The sequence below is a fragment of the Zophobas morio genome, unplaced genomic scaffold, assembly GCF_036711695.1.
Source record: "Zophobas morio isolate AGI-343-1 ecotype UQ-CSIRO unplaced genomic scaffold, CSIRO_AGI_Zmor_V1 ptg000004l, whole genome shotgun sequence".
NCBI lineage: Eukaryota > Metazoa > Arthropoda > Insecta > Coleoptera > Tenebrionidae > Zophobas > Zophobas morio.
Window position 1 is genome coordinate 6,559,918 of NW_026972109.1, and position 17,532 is coordinate 6,577,449.

The 17,532-nt window shown below is 35.8% G+C and overlaps 2 protein-coding genes across 2 annotated transcripts; both read right to left on the reverse strand.

The window, feature by feature from the left end:
* Nucleotides 1-1,080: 1,080 nt before the first annotated feature.
* On the reverse strand, nt 1,081-1,921 carry LOC135135624 (uncharacterized). Its single transcript, XM_064064718.1, has 3 exons — nt 1,537-1,921; nt 1,303-1,487; nt 1,081-1,256 (listed from the first exon to the last, which is right to left on the reverse strand). Exons 1-3 carry the CDS (start codon nt 1,919-1,921, stop codon nt 1,119-1,121), a joined length of 708 nt encoding a protein of 235 aa, XP_063920788.1. The 3' UTR covers nt 1,081-1,118.
* A 4,361-nt stretch (nt 1,922-6,282) lies between these two features.
* LOC135134447 (uncharacterized) lies at nt 6,283-17,494 on the reverse strand. The gene is made up of 5 exons (XM_064063127.1): nt 16,893-17,494; nt 10,791-11,277; nt 9,207-9,351; nt 8,730-9,160; nt 6,283-6,890 (listed from the first exon to the last, which is right to left on the reverse strand). Exons 1-5 carry the CDS (start codon nt 17,407-17,409, stop codon nt 6,746-6,748), a joined length of 1,725 nt encoding a protein of 574 aa, XP_063919197.1. The 5' UTR covers nt 17,410-17,494; the 3' UTR covers nt 6,283-6,745.
* Nucleotides 17,495-17,532: the final 38 nt, after the last annotated feature.

A 17,532-nucleotide genomic window follows, 5' to 3' on the forward strand; every position in this document is an offset into this window, starting at 1 on the left:
TTGAGGATTATGGTGTTTTAAGGATTTGGGGATTATAATGTTTGGAGGAAGTATAAACCGTCAAAGTTAAACATGTACTGAGAAATTGAGATTATCTATACACTTTTTCGTGTTGGTTATCTGCTTTAAATTAAATATATTTCATGTTGTCCCCACCTGCACTACTAGTTTTTTCTTTATAGAAAAAAAAAATTAATATCTTAAAGACGAAGGATTTATCGGATACACTCAAGGGCGAAGAAATTTCTGTTGAAATAGTTTTCGATTTTTTTTTTAATGTGAAACCTTCTTAGCGGCCCCAAATGCTTTTTTTTAAAGAATGTGAGAACCATCTGGGGACCCTCAACTACCTTTTTCTTTTTTTTAAGCAGGTGAAACCTTCTCCGGGGCCCCAACTGTCTTTTTTTATAGATGGTGAAATCTTGGCGGGACACTAACTGTGTTTTTTTTTTAAAGGGTGAAAGTTTCTAGAGGGGGCCAAATGTATTTTATTTTTTTTTAAAAGTTGAAAACTTTTTAAGAAGATGAAACCTTCTCTAGGGGACCCCAACTGAAGTGTTTCATAGAAAATGAAAACTTCTTGGGGCACCAACTGTCTATTTTTAAAGAGTGAAACCTTCTCGGAGGTCCCAACTCGTTTTTCTTTTTTTTAAGAAGGTGAAAGCTTCTGGGGCACCAATAGTACTTTTTTTAAAGAAGGCGAAACCTTCTCGGGTGTCCCAGCTGTCTTTTTTTACAGGAAGTGAAACCGTCTCGGGGGCCCCAACAGTATTTTGTTTTTAAGATGAAACCTTTCTTTTTTCTCTTACACTGCGACTAATACTTTCTATACCATTTTTAGAGGTTATCACAAAAAAGTAAAATTTTCCAAAATCAATAACTTTCTAATTTTTCGAAAAGCAAGCAATAACTTTCGACGAATTTTTTAATTTTGGTAAAAAATTCAAAGTAAGAAATAAAAAATAGGAAAGAATATTGCGTAGAAAATACAAAATTTATTATCACATATCCACAAATTATTTGTATCGATTCGTTTTTTTTTTTTTTAATGAATTGAGACTAATTTGCAACAAATAATTTATTAAATAATCAATAAATAACAACAGACTCCCTTAAACTTACAAGTAGGCATTGTACGCCATCTCCTGCGCAGTCAACTCCCTCCCATACCCTGGATGATGATCCCATCCACTGGTCGGAGGATGCTCAACATGGTGCTCCACGTGTTGAGGGAAATGCACAACCTCATAATTCACCTGAAACAACCCATTAACAAAAACCTTCAACCACCCTTAAACTCACCTGAGGCTTCGACAACTTAAAAATAAGCAGCGCCCCCGTGAGCACCAACGACAACAACCCCAAAGTCAACGCTTTCCACGTCTTCAGCGCAATCAGTGCCAGAGCCAAAGGCACAAGAACTGCAGCCTTGAACTTAAGCCCCAAAAGGAACGGCACAATCACCCTCTTGACAATTTTAGAGCGACCTACAACACCACAAATCCGCAAAAAGTCAAACAAAACACTCATCCCTACCGGTCACCGCTAGAGGCACCCTTACATTTTCGGGCTGCATGCTTCTAGGCACCAACCCCCCGAGGATCCCCCCTGGCTGCAATACCTGCGGCACTTTAGCCACCAAGTCGTGACTTTGCAGGAAATCTTCGAACTTGTCGAACACATCCGCAGACACTCCACGCTCCTCCGCGTCGCGCTTCTTCACCAGGACGAGGTCCTCGGTGATGTGGATCTGGGGTTTGTCGGAGACGTAGCTCATCCATGAGAGGGCTTTGGGCTTGACGCAGGACACGGAGAAGTCCTTGAGGCAGGAGTGGTAGATGTCCCGCAGGACGTCGCTGGCGGAGGGGTCAGCGCGGGCGAGGGCGGCGAGGGTTAGCACCAGCACTAGCTTTGCACTCATGGTGTAATTAGCGGGAATGATAGTAAAGTTTGTTTGGGAGTGGTTTTATACGAGACGCAACGGAAATAGAAACCAAATGCGTTTGAATGGGGTTGGACGTGAGCGGAATGGCCCGGATTTGGCGCGAAGCATTTGGGGAATTGAGGTGAGAGCTTTCGGTTTGATAGGATCGAATTTTGGGTAGTGAGGAGAATGCGATTAAGGGAGGAAGGAAAACTGATTGTTAATTAGTTTTCACTGAAAAATGAAATTGTTGATGAGTGATGGGTTTGGGTGTTGTTCGGCACGGTTGGAAGAGTTGGTGGATTGAAAACTAAAGTGTTGGTGATTGGCAGGATTTTTATTTCTGTAATACACACTCCTGTTTTACCAAATTATGGATCTTGGATTTTTTCGTTATAGTATCACAAAGTGTCCTAAATTAGTTTTATTTCAAACCATTTTGTCCCACTACGATATTTTGAAAAATTTTGCTAATATGAATCCCGAATTTTCAAACACCTGCAAGTACATTTACTGTAAATCTTTCTTCTCTGAGGAGCAAAACAAAGTGCACATCTTAAAAAAAAAAATAAGTATTAAATAACTTATAAATGAAGTTTTTTTTTAATAAATATATGTATCACATAACACAAACCATAACGTAAAAGTACTCCTGATTTGTGTGAAACAGAAGAGGTCATTTCTTTGACGGTTGGGTTGGTAAAATAAATTAGGTCAAAAACAAGAAATATTACAGAAGCATAAGCAAGAGCCTAGGTAAGATATTTTTTCAGTACCGATTTATTTAACAGTTATGACTATCGGGCATACTATCTAAGAAAATATAGGGTGGGTGGGCGGGGCTACTACTTGCTAAAATAAGTCTGAGTTTGGCGAATGACATATTCTCTTAGGATGTGTGTTGTTGGTTGCGGGCTAGCCGGGGTTCTTTCAAATAACTTCAAAAACAAGACAAAGGATCTCCGAGATTTCCTCAAACTACTTCCAAAACAAAATACAAATAGTTCCGGTGAACCTAAACAAGCTATATTTTTGGAATCACCACGTCAAGATTATAACCTTGAATTTTTTGAGAATTTTTAGATGAAGTTTTCAAAAATGAAATTTTCCACTAAGTATTATAGGCCTCCCATTTTCGACGATTTTTGAAATGTAACTAAATACATTTTCTCGTAGATTTCGGGCCGCAGAAGACACTTCCAGGATCATATATTCTATAACTTCCACTGTTTTTATATCGCAATTTTTAAAAATTCGAATTTCACACCAAAAATTTCGAAAGTAGTGCTCCATGACCCTAAATACGCTGCATTTTTGCAACTACAATCAGCATCTATCTAGTTATTTTTGATCACTTGATTCATTCGAGGAAAAATGGTTAGTGTATTGAACAGTGGAATCTAGACAAAAAAGGTAAAACTACACCCATCCACATCCGCCTTTGTGTTTCATTGGCTTATTTTATTTACTGCGAGATGAAGATTGAATTTTATTTTGTCAAGTGGTCACATTTTCAATTTAAAAAAACTTCAAAATTCCCCGCCCACCCACCCATTCTTTTTGATCACTTATTTCAATGAAGGAAAAGTGGATAGTACATAAATCCAAAACGGTTTTAGACTCGGACTTGCGGTTTGCATCACTCGATTCCTTCAAGTTTTCTAATGCTGTAGAATAATTTTCAGGCTCGATACCCGATTCGTTTAATTTCTAGAGACAGATATATCAGTTGGTGTCATTTTTCGAAAGTGTCGATACTCAAGAATTAAGAAAAAATTCAAAAATCCGCGGAGACATTGTCTGAGCCCGGAATTTTTGTTAGGGAGGTTGAAATTAGTAAAATGACAAATTTTCATTGAATTGAGACAAGGCCCATTAAAGTGAGATAATTTGATATAATCGAAATGCCCAAATTTTCCATTTCTATTCAATTAATGGGACATACCTCCAAAACGGTTTTAGACTCAGACTTGCGGTTTACATCACTCGATTCCTTGAAGCTTTTTAATCCCGTAGAATAATTTTCAGGCTCTACACCCGATTTGTTTAATTTCTAGATGCAGATATATCAGTTGGTGTCATTTTTCGAAAGTGTCGATACTCAAGAATTAAGAAAAAAATCAAGAATCAGTAGAGACATTGTTTGAGCCCGGATTTTTGTTACGGAGGTTGAAATTAGTAAAATGACCAATTTTCATTGAATTCAGAAAAGGCCCAATAAAGTGAGATAATTTGATATAATCGAAATGCCCAAATTTTCCGTTTCTATTCCATTACGGGACATAACTCCAAAACGGTTTTAGACTCGGACTTGCGGTTTACATCACTCGATTCCTTGAAGCTTTTTAATTCCGTAGAATAATTTTCAGGCTCGACACCCGATTTGTTTAATTTCTAGAGACAGATATATCAGTTGGTGTCATTTTTCGAAAGTGTCGATACTCAAGAATTAAGAAAAAATTCAAGAATCAGTGGAGACATTGTTTGAGCCCGGATTTTTGTTACGGAGGTTGAAATTAGTAAAATCACCAATTTTCATTGAATTCAGAAAAGGCCCAATAAAGTGAGATAATTTGATATAATCGAAATGCTCAAATTTTCCATTTCTATTCAATTAATGGGACATAACTCCAAAACGAATTTAGACTCGGACTTGCAGTTTACATCACTCGATTCCTTGAAGCTTTTTAATCCCGTAGAATAATTTTCAGGCTCGACACCCGACTTGTTTAATTTCTAGAAACAGATATATCAGTTGGTGTCATTTTTCGAAAGTGTCGATACTCAAGAATTGAGAAAAAATTCAAGAATCAGTGGAGACATTGTTTGGGCCCGGATTTTTGTTACGGAGATAGAAATTAGTAAAATGACCAATTTTCATTGAATTGTGAAAAGGCCCATTAAAGTGACATAATTTGATATAATCGAAATGCTCAAATTTTCCCTTTTTATTCAATTAATGGGACATAACTCCAAAACGGTTTTAGACTCGGACTTGCGGTTTACATCACTCGATTCCCTGAAGCTTTTTAATCTCGTAGAATAATTTTCAGGCTCCACACCCGATTTGTTTAATTTCTAGAGACAGATATATCAGTTGGTGTCATTTTTCGAAAGTGTCGACATTCAAAAATTAAGAAAAAATTCAAGAGTCAGAGGAGACATTGTTTGAGCCCGGATTTTTGTTACGGAGGTTGAAATTAGTAAAATGACCAATTTTCATTGAATTGTGAAAAGGCCCATTAAAGTGAGATAATTTGATATTTTCGAAATGCTCAAATTTTCCATTTCTTTTCCATTAACGGGACCTAACTCCGGAACGGTTTTATACCCGGACTTGCGGTTTACATCACACGATTCCTTAAAGTTTTTTAATCCCGTAGAATAATTTTCAGGCTCGACACCCGATTTTTTTAATTTCTAGAGACAGATATATCAGTTGGTGTCATTTTTCGAAAGTGTCGACACTCAAAAATTAAGAAAAAATTCAAGAGTCAGTGAAAACATTGTTAGAGCCCGGATTTTTGTTATGGAGGTTGAAATTACTTAGTAAAACGACCAATTTTTATTGAATAGAGAAAAGGCCCATTCAAGTGAGATAGTTTGATATAATCGAAATGCTCAAATTTTCTCTTCGAAGTGGCAAATTTCGACCCATTTTCGACGATTTTCGAAATTAAACTAAATACATTTTCTTACAAATTTCTGACAGCAGAAGTCACTTCCGGCTCATTTCTTTGATAACTCCAACCGTTTTTCCAGAATTACCCATTGAAATATCGCAATTTTTCAAAAAATTCGAATTTCGCTCCAAATATTTCGAAAATATTGCCTCGTGACCCTAAATATTATTATATTTTTGGAATCAGCACGTCAAGATCAATAACCCTGAATTTCCTGACAATTTTTAGACAAATTTTTCAAAAATGAATTTTCTACTAGACAACATAACCAGTAATAAAAAATTGTCTTACAACAATAACAGCAAGATTTTACTGCGTAACAAAAAAAAATATCTAAAGTTATTTAGGCAGAACTTCCTTCGCCTCTGAAATACAGCCAACAAATCCCGCTTCCCTAAAAATTATAAAGTGACTTTATTATACTATTTGAATTTTTTGTGTAAATTTGAAGGTATAAACTCAGGCCGATTCATAAACAACAAGTACAAGAGTATAAATTTTATAAAATTTAAATAGTTCAGTTAAAAATATATATAAGAAAAACTGAGAAAGATATTTTTTTAGGAACACTAACATTAACTAAAGATTCTATCACATTTTATTACAAATAATTTAAATATACAAATATACAAATAAATAAATATGTAAATAAATAGTAAAATAAATAAGGTCGACAGTCTCTACATTAAAAATATATACTACAAAAGAGTCAGCTTTGAAATAAAATATAGTCACAAATATATAATATATATGCAAAGGAAAGAAATAAATAGGTTAATAAATACATAATCAATGCTACTTCACCTAACACCAACTTTTCTACTTAAAGTAGAAACCCTGACTTCTCTAAAATTTAAATATAGACACACGGTATACATTTATGACTAACAAAATTTACTTAGTACAGAATACTAGAACTATTGTTATCCTGGTCTATTCATAAACTAGATTTACTCATGCTTCTATTGCCATAAGCAGAAGCGTTTCCTTTGAGCAATACGTTACATCTAAAAGCTTCTAAATCTATATTCTATTTACAAATTAATGACTCAGCGCATTATAATGACTACAAATACGTATTACTATATACATCACTGCTAAACATTATTTCACTCCTGAAAAAAGTTAGCACTTCACGCTACTGTTCAGTATTTAAAGCACATGAAGGATAAAGTCTTAAACATTCACGCTTGTCTTGGCCATCTCTTGCTGCTTGCACATACCGGTAAAACCGGATGACTGCGGCGTTGGTGGAAGTTGGTTTCTGAAGCTCGGAAGAGTCCCTGAAAAAAAAATTAACACTCAAATAGGAATAAAGCGAGCTTATAATCAACATCTATTAAGTAAATTATCCGGTTTTATCGTAGACTTAGTCATCAGAGTCGAAAAATTCAATCTTCATTTACCCAATTCTCACCAACTTTCTAAAACCCATGCACACTATCCAAACTGCAGCAATCCGTGATCTTTGAAAATCGTGCCAGCCATTTCAGAATAGTTATAATTTATTATTTTTTACACGTTTGGGAAGCCAACAGTTACACCCAATGTGCCAAATTCCCCTCGAATTAATCATTAGTATCGTACCAAAATTAAACCTTTCTCCGACTCGTCATCAACACTACCAAAAACTCCACCTTCAAGAATGATCTTTTAACCTACACAGGGCCGAATCTGGTAAAAATTTCACTCAATACCTAAACAACAAAAAATCGGGTCATGGTCCGGATTCAAACCTGCTACGGTTCCGGACATGGACATAAACAAGTCAGAGAGAGAGTGAAAGAGTGAGAAACACGCGAAATTTCGCTGGATGGACAATGACGCATCTGTTTCTGAAAAATACCATCGGTACTACCAGCGACACAATTACGTGGTTTACTGACCGGCTGGAACTCAGATATGGCTTATCTAGACACGTACTACATGCACTAGTGATAAAAATACCTTTCTTATATTCGTGGATGTAACGGTACTGCGGTACTATGAATTTATGAATGAGAACTCGTATTTGTTTGGGTATAGTAACTTTCCTTGAGTGTTTGGGTGGTTAGACTGATTAGTATTCGCACAGTGTGTAGCAGTAGGTGACCGGGATTATCACTTGGTCAAGGTTAGCGCGGAATTTTTGCGAATATATTGGAATTTAAGGTTTGTTTGGGGAAGATGCGGCGACGTGAACTTAAGATGCATGTGGTCAACCTGCTTTTAAGTGGGACGCGGAAGAATTTTTAATTTCACTTGGAATAATACATACAGGTTTTATCTGATCAGTACATCTAAGTGGCTTCCAGAATCATGAATTTCGGTGGTTATTGGAACGGTGGATAGACAGAAAGTACTAGTATACTTTTTTGCCGAAATAATAGCTCGTAATTATTGTATGAGTACTACTTGAAGGTGCACTTTAATACAGTGTAAAAAGATAAAATAGTACCAAAGTGAAGTGGTACTGGAAATCTCTATTTGAAACGTTGTTTGCTTTAATGGACATTAAAACAATCGGAGTAAATCAATATTTGCACCATTATTCCAACAAAGTACTACACTATTGAAATTGCAATGAGGATAGTAGCTTTTTTCGCAAAAACAACAGCAGTGATCTACGTTCGATATTTAAACATATACATATTGACTTAAGTACCAACATTTTTAAATCGTACTACTAAAGCCAAAAATCAACGAGTAAGTACTTTTCGTGCGAGTTTAAAACAACTAAAATAAAAACACAAAGAAACCGACTCTCGAATCTCCCAAAATATTCGCAGCTCTTTGCGAAAAGAAAGTTGCATTCGGATGCAGCACCATTTTTTGTCGAATGGTATGGAGATCAAGCCGGAAACTATCAATAAATTTCCGATGTTTTCGTGTGAAACGCTTAAAGCTACTGTAATTAAGTCAACAGAAACGTAATAGTTTTCTAATAGAAAATGGATCACGCAACCGCGTTTGCATCAGCCTTTGATAACCTAGTACCATACCACCGACAAAACTTCCGCTTAAAAAACCCCGAGGAAGAGAAGGTGTTCTAGTTTTTGTAAACGTCTTCAAAGAAGATCACCAATTCAATCGACAAACGGAAAATCCCCAAAATCCCAGAGTAGTACTCCAATTCCACTCACCTACTCAATTCCGCCGACAGCAAATTACTATGCGGACTAAACCTCGTCGGGTTCTTGTACATGCTGCAAATCAACCTCTCCCGGCACCCTTCATCACGCACCCCCAACCCGACCAAAATCTTGTCGATTTTTTCCAATATAGGGCTGTAGAACGGGTCGTACGTGATCGCAGCCGCTTGGTGCAGCGCCTTTTCGAACGCATTTTCCTGCGGTTTCGGTTCCTCCTGCTTGACCTTCGCCGAGTAGACGTGCTTCTGCTCAACATCCGGCGTTTGCAGGATGGGGATCGGCGCTACCGGCACTCTGGCCTTGACCGCGACTGCCTGCTGCTTGAGTTTATCCTGCAGTTTCATGGCTTGGCGCAGCTGCTCCTGCAACCGGGCGTTTTCCTCTTGGATGCGGTGGCGCTCCTGCTGCAGACGTGCCTTCAACTAGACAAAAATTAGTGGAGGGGGGAGGGTCGAGGTGTGAACGTACCATCGCTTCCCTTTCTGCTTTCAGTACCATGGCTTCGATTTCTTTCGGGGCTAATGGACGGTTGGGTTGTTTCTTGTGTTGACCTTGACCCCACGGCTGCACCTCGTTGGTGTCTTCGCTGGAGTCTTGGCGGTGGTTGATGAAGCTGCAAATGAAAGGTACTTGAGTACTGATTGGTGCGAATGGTTGCAAATTGTGGGTAATTTGATTAGGTGGAGCAAGATTAAGTGGAAAACGAAAATTTTGACCTGACCTGAATTACAAACGTGAGAGTAGTACCTCGATAAATTAGATGGTTTTAGCTTGACAACAATAAGAAGTTGTTCTGTGGGGAACGATTTGAATAAATTAATTAGCGGGAATGGAATTATAAATAGATAGAAGAAATGACGTTGGTTGAATTAAAAGCCGAAGTACCGTTCTTGGGATGATTGTGGGAATTTTAAAAATTGATGTTGGGACTAATTTGGCTTCGTACCATTTTGGACAAAGAAATTTTATTTTGTCTGGGTCAAACATTTGTCTCGAACACTATTTTGGTAGTACCATAGGTGGCTTATGGGGGCGGTAAATAGCACGTCTACCTACATATTGGCAAATTTATTTATTTGGAATTATAAAACGGTACTAATCCAAACGAGCAAGACCATGGTGTGAGTCGAACACGTACGCCACTATAATTCAATTGTTGAAATTTTGCCATTTTTCACACATGGTTACGTCAAGCTCACACAGTAGTACTATCTTGAGAACTATCAAATTTGATAAAGCTACTTTGAATTGTTGTAACTTGTTACAATCTATTTTCGCACAACTGAATTAATTAACGACTACAATATCCATAATTCCAAAACTGAGGCTATTGTGGTTCTCTCGTTTCAGTAATAAGTACTAACTGGGACAAAGAAACGTGGCATTGATTTCGTGCAGAAAATCGAAGCTGTGAATTTAGATACGTCATTATCCTAATTTGGTACTTTTCAACTATCTCCGGTACTATAAAACATTGGTGTAAGGTAGGTCATGCATCACCATTTTTTTATAGTAATTTACTAACAATTTATGAATTATTACTATGTAGAATAGTGCATCTGTTCACGGTACTACCAATTTAGGAAGTGTCTAATCCAGATTTTTTAAACCCATAATTAAAATCCAATTCGAACGTCGTTATATTAACGCGCTAGTAATCGGCTACCTGGTACTACCTTCCGATACCATGTGGTAGGTCATGCATCGGCGCTACTACCAATTATCATAATTTTTCCCATTACATACACATTGCTGTGTGAAATCTGTAAAATCCGATTACTTCATGTAATTTAATTCGCAAGACCTACTAAACTACATAATTTTAAGTACCCATTATCCACATCTCTAATAAAGATACGACCGCTCGTAATACACATCGGTACTTTCGATATCACTAGCCGAGTCACCAAATCTAGCCCACATTAACCTACTTCTGGATGCAAATTAGTACCTTCGACATGAACCATAACCTACCGAAATCGCTGTCCCAACACAATAGCGTCTTAATTAAATAAGAACCAATTCGTTCCGCTACGTAATAGTGGTACTTACTGGTGCGACAAACTGGGACCACCTGAGAAGTACTCTAGTTCTTGCTCGTGGGGTTTGTACAACGGTTTGTGGGGTTCCTCCAACTCGAGAGTATGGTGTCCGTGTCCATGCCATTGACCACCAGCCAGAACAGGAGGACCATCAGCGTGAGGGTGGATGACTTCTATAGAGTCGTGGGGGCCATGATCATGGTGATGATCACCACCATGGTGGTGATGGTGATGGGGTTTAGAATGACTAAGGTGATGGAAGTGCTGGATGTGGTGCTTGTGGTGGTGGAATTTAGTACCGTGAGGTACGTAAGCGCAGAGTTTAAACAGGTGGTGAAGAGCAGGGAAGAGGAAGAGGAGGACTTTGATAAGGAGCTTCTTGGCCGTGACGGCGCCTACCATCATGGGCATGAGGAACATGAACTTGGCGGCGAGTAGTTTGATGATTAGGAGGATGGCCATGAGGGCATAGATGAGTTTCTCGCTGATGAATTTTTCTAGAAGAAAGATAACATTTAGGTGGTACTAAATATAGCTATAAAAGTTAAGTGGTACCAGATTGCAATTATTTTGCATCGAGCATATGACGATCATTTCGGGAAAACCAATTATTCGTCAGATGTTTTTGGGCGAGCACTTTCTTGCAAGGTACTACAAGAACACAACAAATTTCTCTTTTTGCGGGCATTGTCTGCCGAAGATAGACACGTTTTTACCGACTACCGTTACAGAAAAGCGTGCCTAATTGTGAGTGAAGGTTATTAAAGTTCTAAAAACATCTTCTCTTATCTCTAACTCATGCAATTCTCCTCATTAGAATGTCTTGACTGACCATGGATATTTCTGGTCGCTCGAACGGAAATTAGAGGTGTGATCCGCTTATTTGAGTCGCAAAAAATGGCAGGTTATGAATGAGTGAATAGGCTTTTCTTTGACACTTCCTTTGAGTTGTTAGTGACGCATTTAGTGTAATTGGTTTATTTGTGCCCTAATGCGATTGTCTTCAAATTGGTAAAAGCAGGAAGTGGGTAGGCTGATGGGCTTTTTCAGAAGAGGTGGTTCGGATAGATTGTTTCCTTCAATTATTTTGGTGGACTAGTTTTCGTGGGTTTGGTGTTGGTAATGGGACGGAGAGGAAATGGGCGATGTGAGACGAGGATGTTCTTAAAAATGATTCATTAGTTGGAAATTTTGGGACGATTCAGGAGGAAATAGTAATTTCCGGATTAAGAGTGGCATGTTGGTGGTTTCTGACAGGAATTAACAACGGTCTGATTAATTATAACAGTATAAACAACATTTAAAATTATGAGACCAAAGAAGACGTAAGAAAACTTTCATTTATTGTGTGTTTCAATTTTCGATATTAAAAGCTAATGTAAAATTAAGTATCACGCTTTGAATTCAAAAATGTCGCTTGTTAAAAAACAGTTTTCAAATTTTGTCTTTTTTTTCGTTTTAGAACATTATGTGATAAATTCGTTTACGTCAGGGGCCAAAATCATCTCACACCAGCATGGTATAATTCCCATATTATTACTGTTATTAAAAACTGATGAAAGCAGTGTGGTTACCAAATTACGGTAATTTAAAAAACTTTATTATTGTTTACAAGATGTTCGGAAGCTCTCATTGTGGGAGATTACTGTTTTTGGTTACCCAATAAAATATATTCTGATACATTCAACAGATAAACCGCTAAATTGTATTTTTAGAATGTGCGTTTTCAGTTTATAATTTATACCGTGTGATCCGAAAAAAAGTCCTCTAGTAGGACATGAAATTTACTAATTTTTTAAACCATATGGTACTAAATGTATTTAATTGGAATAGCTTTATGCTTTTGTATATGCAAATTTAACGTACAAAAGAAAAAAATTGATTAAATAATTTAATTTAAAAAAATAGTTATGTTTAAAATTTTGGTTTTCCGCCATTTTTAAGATGGATGCATAGAACTTACCGCTCATATTGGCTTTAGAAATATACAAAAAAAATAACGCCCCATTAATTTTTAGGATGTTATTTTGCTAAAATTATAACAGTTTTAAATTCCATATACAGGGTGTTCCAGAGCTCTGATAGAAGGAAATTATTCGGCTATAGTTACTCAATAACAAAATCATTTGATCTATTAGAACAGAATTATTTAGCTAGACAATCCATAAATATTGCTCACAAGATGTGTTCGATTTATAAATTAAACAATCGTACACTCTGTATATTTTTATATTTTTGTTTCTAATATAGTAAAAGAAAATAACAAAGGATATAATCAATAAAAAATGTTAAAACATTAGACTTTTACTGAAAATGTTCTATCCCTCCTTTTTTTTTTTTAAGAGACACTGACATTTGTAAAGTGTAAAAAATTAACAAAATAAAATATAAATAAAAGTTCTTTGAGGACTATACTCTAGCATTATTTTTAACTATACATGGTGTTCTGTTTTTAAGGCGTAACACACAACTTAGTTTCGTTTAATGAAACATCCTATATATGAAAAACCGCAGTAGGGTTATTTTTAAAATCTATGTTACAAAGTGTTTATAAAAAAATACTTTTTACAATTTTCAAATATGGATATTTCAGTTTTCCCAATACAACATCCTGTAATTTCGACATTTTTTTATAAACACTCTGTGCATCAAAATTTGATTTAATTTATACCACAATAAAGCGCCTACCTTTATTTATCCTCCCACAAAATATTTTAACACATATTTTAAAAAATAACACTATTGTGATTTTTTGTGAACCCTTCTATTGTCAAAAAATTTTAGGAAAATTGAAATAAAGTGGCAACGTCGCATCACAGTTTCAAAAATTAACTGTAGTTATTAAGGAGGCTGATGAGAATATTTAAAAATATATAGGGTGTTTCATTTAAAAAATAAATCCTGTAATGCCTTAAAAGCAGAACACTTTGTATAGTTAAAAATAATTTTAGGGTATAGTCTCTGTATAAAGTATAGATATATCACAGTTATCAGATTTGCTATATTTTTGAAGCCAAGATATATTAAAAAATTCTATTCAGTTATACGGACTTTTCAAAATATTGAAAAAATAAAATTGTAAATATGGGTGTTCTAAAAATACCGGAACTATTAGCCAGAACATCCAGGTTTTCAGTAGACAAATTATTATCAATGAAATATTAATTAAATTTGATCGTATTCAACAATTTTCTCATTTTCTCTTAATTATTGTTTTCTTTATTTAGAAGTGTTTATACAGGGTGGTCAAAAAATGACGGATAAGCTCGCTTATTAACAAGGCTCTCGAAAAAAATGGTTAAAAAAGACCCTGCACCAAACTCTTGAAAATATTATACTTCGTAATTTTGAATTGTTTTAATGAACTGATGTTTAATAGACTATTAGTTATTAATAATTTAATAATAATTTGCGAACATGGTCCACAACATCATGTTTACTCTTGACAGGTCCACTTAGTACTTGCTAAGTTAAGACTAATTTTGGCAGATGACATACCTTCTAAGGAAATAGAGGGTGGGTGGGCGGGCCTAGTAGTTGCTAAGATAAGACTGAACAATATTAAGAGTAGTCATTTAAATGAAGAGGGGGTTGGTGGGGGCGGCTACTGCTTGCTTATAAGACTCTTGAGAAAAACTAAACTTAGTTCCGCCCATCTTTTTTCTCTATTTCATTGACTTATTTTATTTACTATAAAATGGGAATTGAATTTTATTTTGATAAGCGGAAGAATCTAAGATTTTCAACAAAGTAAAAAAAGGCCCCGCCCACCCACTTCTATACCTTTTTGATTATTCATTCTTACTTGTTCTGAGGAAGGTAAGTTGGATTTTATGTTAACAAATAACAGAATCTATGATTACATTTTTTTAATAAAATTTAATTTTTACCAAATTTTGATTTTTTTTCGAAAAAACATTTCAATTTTAATTTTTTTGTTTTTCTGATTTTTTCTAATTTTCTTTTTAAATATTCGCTTGTATAATTTTATTATTTTTCCATTTTTCAAATATTTATTATTGGACTTTTAAACTTTTTCGTTTACACGAATTTTCAGTTTTTTGAGGCCATAGAATAGCTAAGGACCTGAGTAGCGTAGCAGACTTTCATTTTTGCCAAAATTGTATCCAAATATACGGAGTTGTCATTTTTCAAAATATTGAAAGGATAAAATTGTAAATATGGGTGTTCTAAAAATACCGGAACTGTTAGTCACAAGATCCAGATTTCCTGCATGACAAATCATCAATGAATTACCAAATTGGAAACTCTTGTGTGTAACATTTAACTCGATGTGATTTTTTTGACAACATGAAATATTAAATAATATGATGATATTCAACAATTTTCTTATTTTCTCTTAATTATTGTTTTCTTTACTTAGAAGTGCTTATACAGGATGGTCAAAAAATGACGGATAAGTCCGATTGTTAAGAAAGCTCTAGAAAAAAATGGTTAAAAAAATCCCTGCACCAAATTTTTGAAAATATGAAACTCCGTAATATTGATTTGATAGACAGTTAAATAATTAGTTATTAATAATTTAATAATAATTTGCCAATATGGTCCACAAGATCATGTTTACTGTTAACAGATGCACTTAGTACTTGCTAAGTTAAGACTAATTTTGGCAAATAACATACCTTCTAAGAAAATAGAGGGTGGGTGGGCGGGCCTAGTACTTGCTGAGATAAGGCTGAACAGTATTAAGGGTAGTCATAGAAATGAAGAGGGGGTAAATGGGCGGCGCTACTGCTTGCTTATAAGACTCTTTAGATAAAAAGTAAACTCAGCTCCGCCCATCTTTTTTCTCAATTTCATTGACTTATTTTATTTACTGTAAAATGGGAATTGAATTCTATTTTGACAAGCGGTAGAATCTAAGTTTTCAAACAAAGTAAAAAGTTGTCCCGCCCACCCACCCACCCCTATCCTTTTTGATCATTTATACTTATTGGTTCTGTGGAACGGTAGTTGGATTTTATATTGACAAATATTTAATAGAATCTAGAGTTACATTTTTTTTATAAAATTTAATTTTTACCAAATTTTAATTTTTTTTTTTCGAAAAAATATTTCAGTTTCTGATTTTTTCTAATTTTCATTTCAAATATGTAATAATATTCAGTTTTTCGAGGCCATAGAATAGCTAAGGACCTGAATAGCGTAACAGAGTTTCATTGTTGGTATTTTATTAATATTTTCAAAAATTTGGTTCAGAGATTTTTTTTACAATTTTGCAAATACTCATTCATAAACTTTAAAACCAGTTATACTGAATTAGTATAGAATTGTAATATAAATTAACATATAACATTTGATTATTGTTATTCCTACTAAATCAAACACACACAAAATATGTAAACATTTGGTTCGATAATATTCTTACAGACATGATTAAAACGTCTAAAACATAATTTGGTATAATTTCCAATTGTAATAATTGTTCAGACGTTTAGTGAGTGTAAGTGCAATATTTGCGTGCACGTACATTGTTTTCTTAATAAATATAGCACATCACGTGTCTCGAATAGAACACGAACATTAACATTGCAAGTCCCAGTTCTGGTTTAATGAATTTAAATTCAACAAGAACCAAAGCAACCTGACAAGATTCTTGTCATAATAACAAGTTCTTGTAGTTGCCTATATATTTTGCAAGCTTCAATGTATACCATCACCATTTTTTTAAATTAAATTGAATTAAGTATTTAGTAAACCGACCATCAATTCTTTAATCTAGGTAACATTAGCATAACATAGGTTTCTGTTTCAGAACTCTCCAAAATAAAAATTTACATTATTTACTACTTTGTAACTGTACCCTATTGTTTATTTTCCATTTCTATATTTACACTGAATTTACATTTTACAATCGTAAAGAATTTAACCGAAACTAAGTACTACCAGTACTCAAAGTCATCGAACCTGCCCCACAAAGTTATTACCGCCTGTCAAAACCGCATTTCGACTAATTGAAGCTCCATCCACTTAATAACATACCACCCATTGTTGCGCAACTCTTCAGTCTGCAAACCCATCATAACCAGCAAACGCCCATCGTACCATACTCATTCAATTTTCCACGTGGTTACACATCACCAAAACTTACTAATTTTCTTGAAGATCCTTCCTTCCGCAACCTCCACCTGTCTCGGAACCAGCTCGATCTTCACCAAAGCTCCGCTCCCCTCAAAACCCCTCGGCGAAACCTTCAAAGTACTACCGTCAAACATACTTTCCGGCAACTTCACCTCCATATCGTGGTTCATCAAAAAGTTCACACTCCGCCCATGCAGAGACCTCGACATCGCCTCAAAAGCACTCGCGGGCTCCTCCTCTGCCTCGTCGTCGTCCTGCTCAACGTGGTCGTACTTGACGTCGTTCCGCGCGAACTTGAGGAACGACGTCACGGATAGGTCATCGGGGTGGCTGAAAGTGTCTCTGAGGTAATCGTACATGTTTTTTTCAACGCAGGCCATGGTGGGCTGGGGGCAGTTCTTGAGGAGGGAGGTCCACAGAGAGTTCCCGGAGGCTAGGTTGAGGTACGACTCGGGGATTTCCTCGACTGTGGTGTTCGTGGAGATGACTCCCCGGAGGAGAAACGCGAAGAGAAAGAATGCAAACATGTTGTTCTTGCACTTGGAACACTTGAACACACCGAAACTGGACCACCATGACAATCAGGGCATAGTGACGACGTTCTCCGCGGGCCGGTACTGAGCGAATACAAGAAGTGGAGAGTCAGCGGA

Excerpts from the sequence above, each read along its gene's own strand:
- LOC135135624 (XM_064064718.1), bottom strand. The coding sequence starts at position 1,921 with ATGAGTGCAAAGCTAGTGCTGGTGCTAACCCTCGCCGCCCTCGCCCGC. Across the intron at positions 1,488-1,536 it reads GGTGCCTCTAGCGGTGACCG|GTCGCTCTAAAATTGTCAAG; the intron begins GTAGGGATGAGT and ends GTGGTGTTGTAG. Across the intron at positions 1,257-1,302 it reads TTAAGTTGTCGAAGCCTCAG|GTGAATTATGAGGTTGTGCA; the intron begins GTGAGTTTAAGG and ends GGGTTGTTTCAG.
- LOC135134447 (XM_064063127.1), bottom strand. The coding sequence starts at position 17,409 with ATGTTTGCATTCTTTCTCTTCGCGTTTCTCCTCCGGGGAGTCATCTCC. Across the intron at positions 11,278-16,892 it reads AAGGATCTTCAAGAAAATTA|AAAAATTCATCAGCGAGAAA; the intron begins GTAAGTTTTGGT and ends TCTTTCTTCTAG. Across the intron at positions 9,161-9,206 it reads AAGCAGAAAGGGAAGCGATG|TTGAAGGCACGTCTGCAGCA; the intron begins GTACGTTCACAC and ends ATTTTTGTCTAG.